The 1104-nt window shown below is 47.1% G+C and overlaps 1 protein-coding gene across 1 annotated transcript, besides 3 other annotated features; it reads right to left on the minus strand.

Annotated features, from left to right (window-relative positions):
- On the minus strand, positions 1 to 831 carry Tc00.1047053441729.9 (uncharacterized protein; the record flags this gene model as incomplete). Its single annotated transcript, XM_797072.1, has 1 exon — positions 1 to 831. A coding segment is annotated over one exon (831 nt), but the record flags the coding sequence as incomplete, so codon positions are not given.
- Positions 1 to 1104: a sequence feature (heterozygous, non-Esmeraldo-like haplotype).
- Positions 934 to 969: a microsatellite.
- Positions 1004 to 1035: a microsatellite.

A 1104-nucleotide genomic window follows, 5' to 3' on the forward strand; every position in this document is an offset into this window, starting at 1 on the left:
GGTATCCAGGCTCGCCACATAGAGCAGTTGATTCCGACTCTGCATCTTCGTAATGAGGCGCCGACTGAGTCGCTTCCGCAACATCACAGATTGATTTTGCATTTCCCACAGTGTCACCAAGCCTTTACAGCTACCCATCGCAAGACGGTTCATAAATGGAACCCAATGAATAGCGGATTGAGTATCCGTCAGATGCATCAGCTGGAATTCCTCCAAGTAGCAATCAAAGCAGTTTGGCTTCGTGACGCCAAACAATCGCACAAGCCCCCCATGGTAAGAGCAGACAATACTGTTGGAAAATAAACCACCCGCAGCCTGAGGAAGTGCATCCCACGCAAGAGGTACATTAGAATTCTGTCGGATAGTACCAAACAAGGGGAGGTTTCGCGAAATACCACAGAGATTCATGGTGCAACAACCACCGATACTTGTGGTGACCACCATTACCTTCCCAATTTTCGGTAACACACGCATTTCCCTCACAGATCCCGCATGAACCTTCGACAGGAGCTGCTCCACATGATACGGGTGAAAACGCTCATTTTCCTTCTCCCCAGTCATCACTCGGTGCTCACGCTTTCGGAGGGAATCAATAGCGTACATGGAGAACTCTTCCCAAGAAATGCGGCCAATCCCCAAAAGATCGGTTCTTGCAAACACTCTTCGAACCTCGGCCTCCGTAGGGGAATTGACCGTACTGTAGTCAGCACAGACACGGAGCAACACTTCCACAAACTCCTCCTCCGTCAAACCGCCAAGGTGTTCGCAGAGAAGAAATTTATTCTTAAGGGCGTCCAGCCCCGATACGGGGAGTTCTTTAAGAAACTCCATTTTTATTGCCCGAAAACCGTCCCTCCTCCTTCCCCTTCCGTGGAAGTTGCTGCTACTCTTCTTTTTGCTGTTATTGTTGGCGTTGCCGCAAGAAACGCAGATAAAACAAAATAAAAGCAAAAAAAAAAAAAAAAAGAACTACGGCACCAATATGTAGCGTGCAAACCTTTACCAAACAAACAAACAAACAAAAAGACAAAAAAAACATGACGTCCCCATTTCCCCCCATACAATCACCGGTTCTACTGACATATACTTCTACCCAAAAATCAT

The sequence above is a fragment of the Trypanosoma cruzi genome, genomic scaffold (assembly GCF_000209065.1).
Source record: "Trypanosoma cruzi strain CL Brener 1047053517011 genomic scaffold, whole genome shotgun sequence".
Taxonomy (NCBI): Eukaryota; Euglenozoa; class Kinetoplastea; order Trypanosomatida; family Trypanosomatidae; genus Trypanosoma; species Trypanosoma cruzi.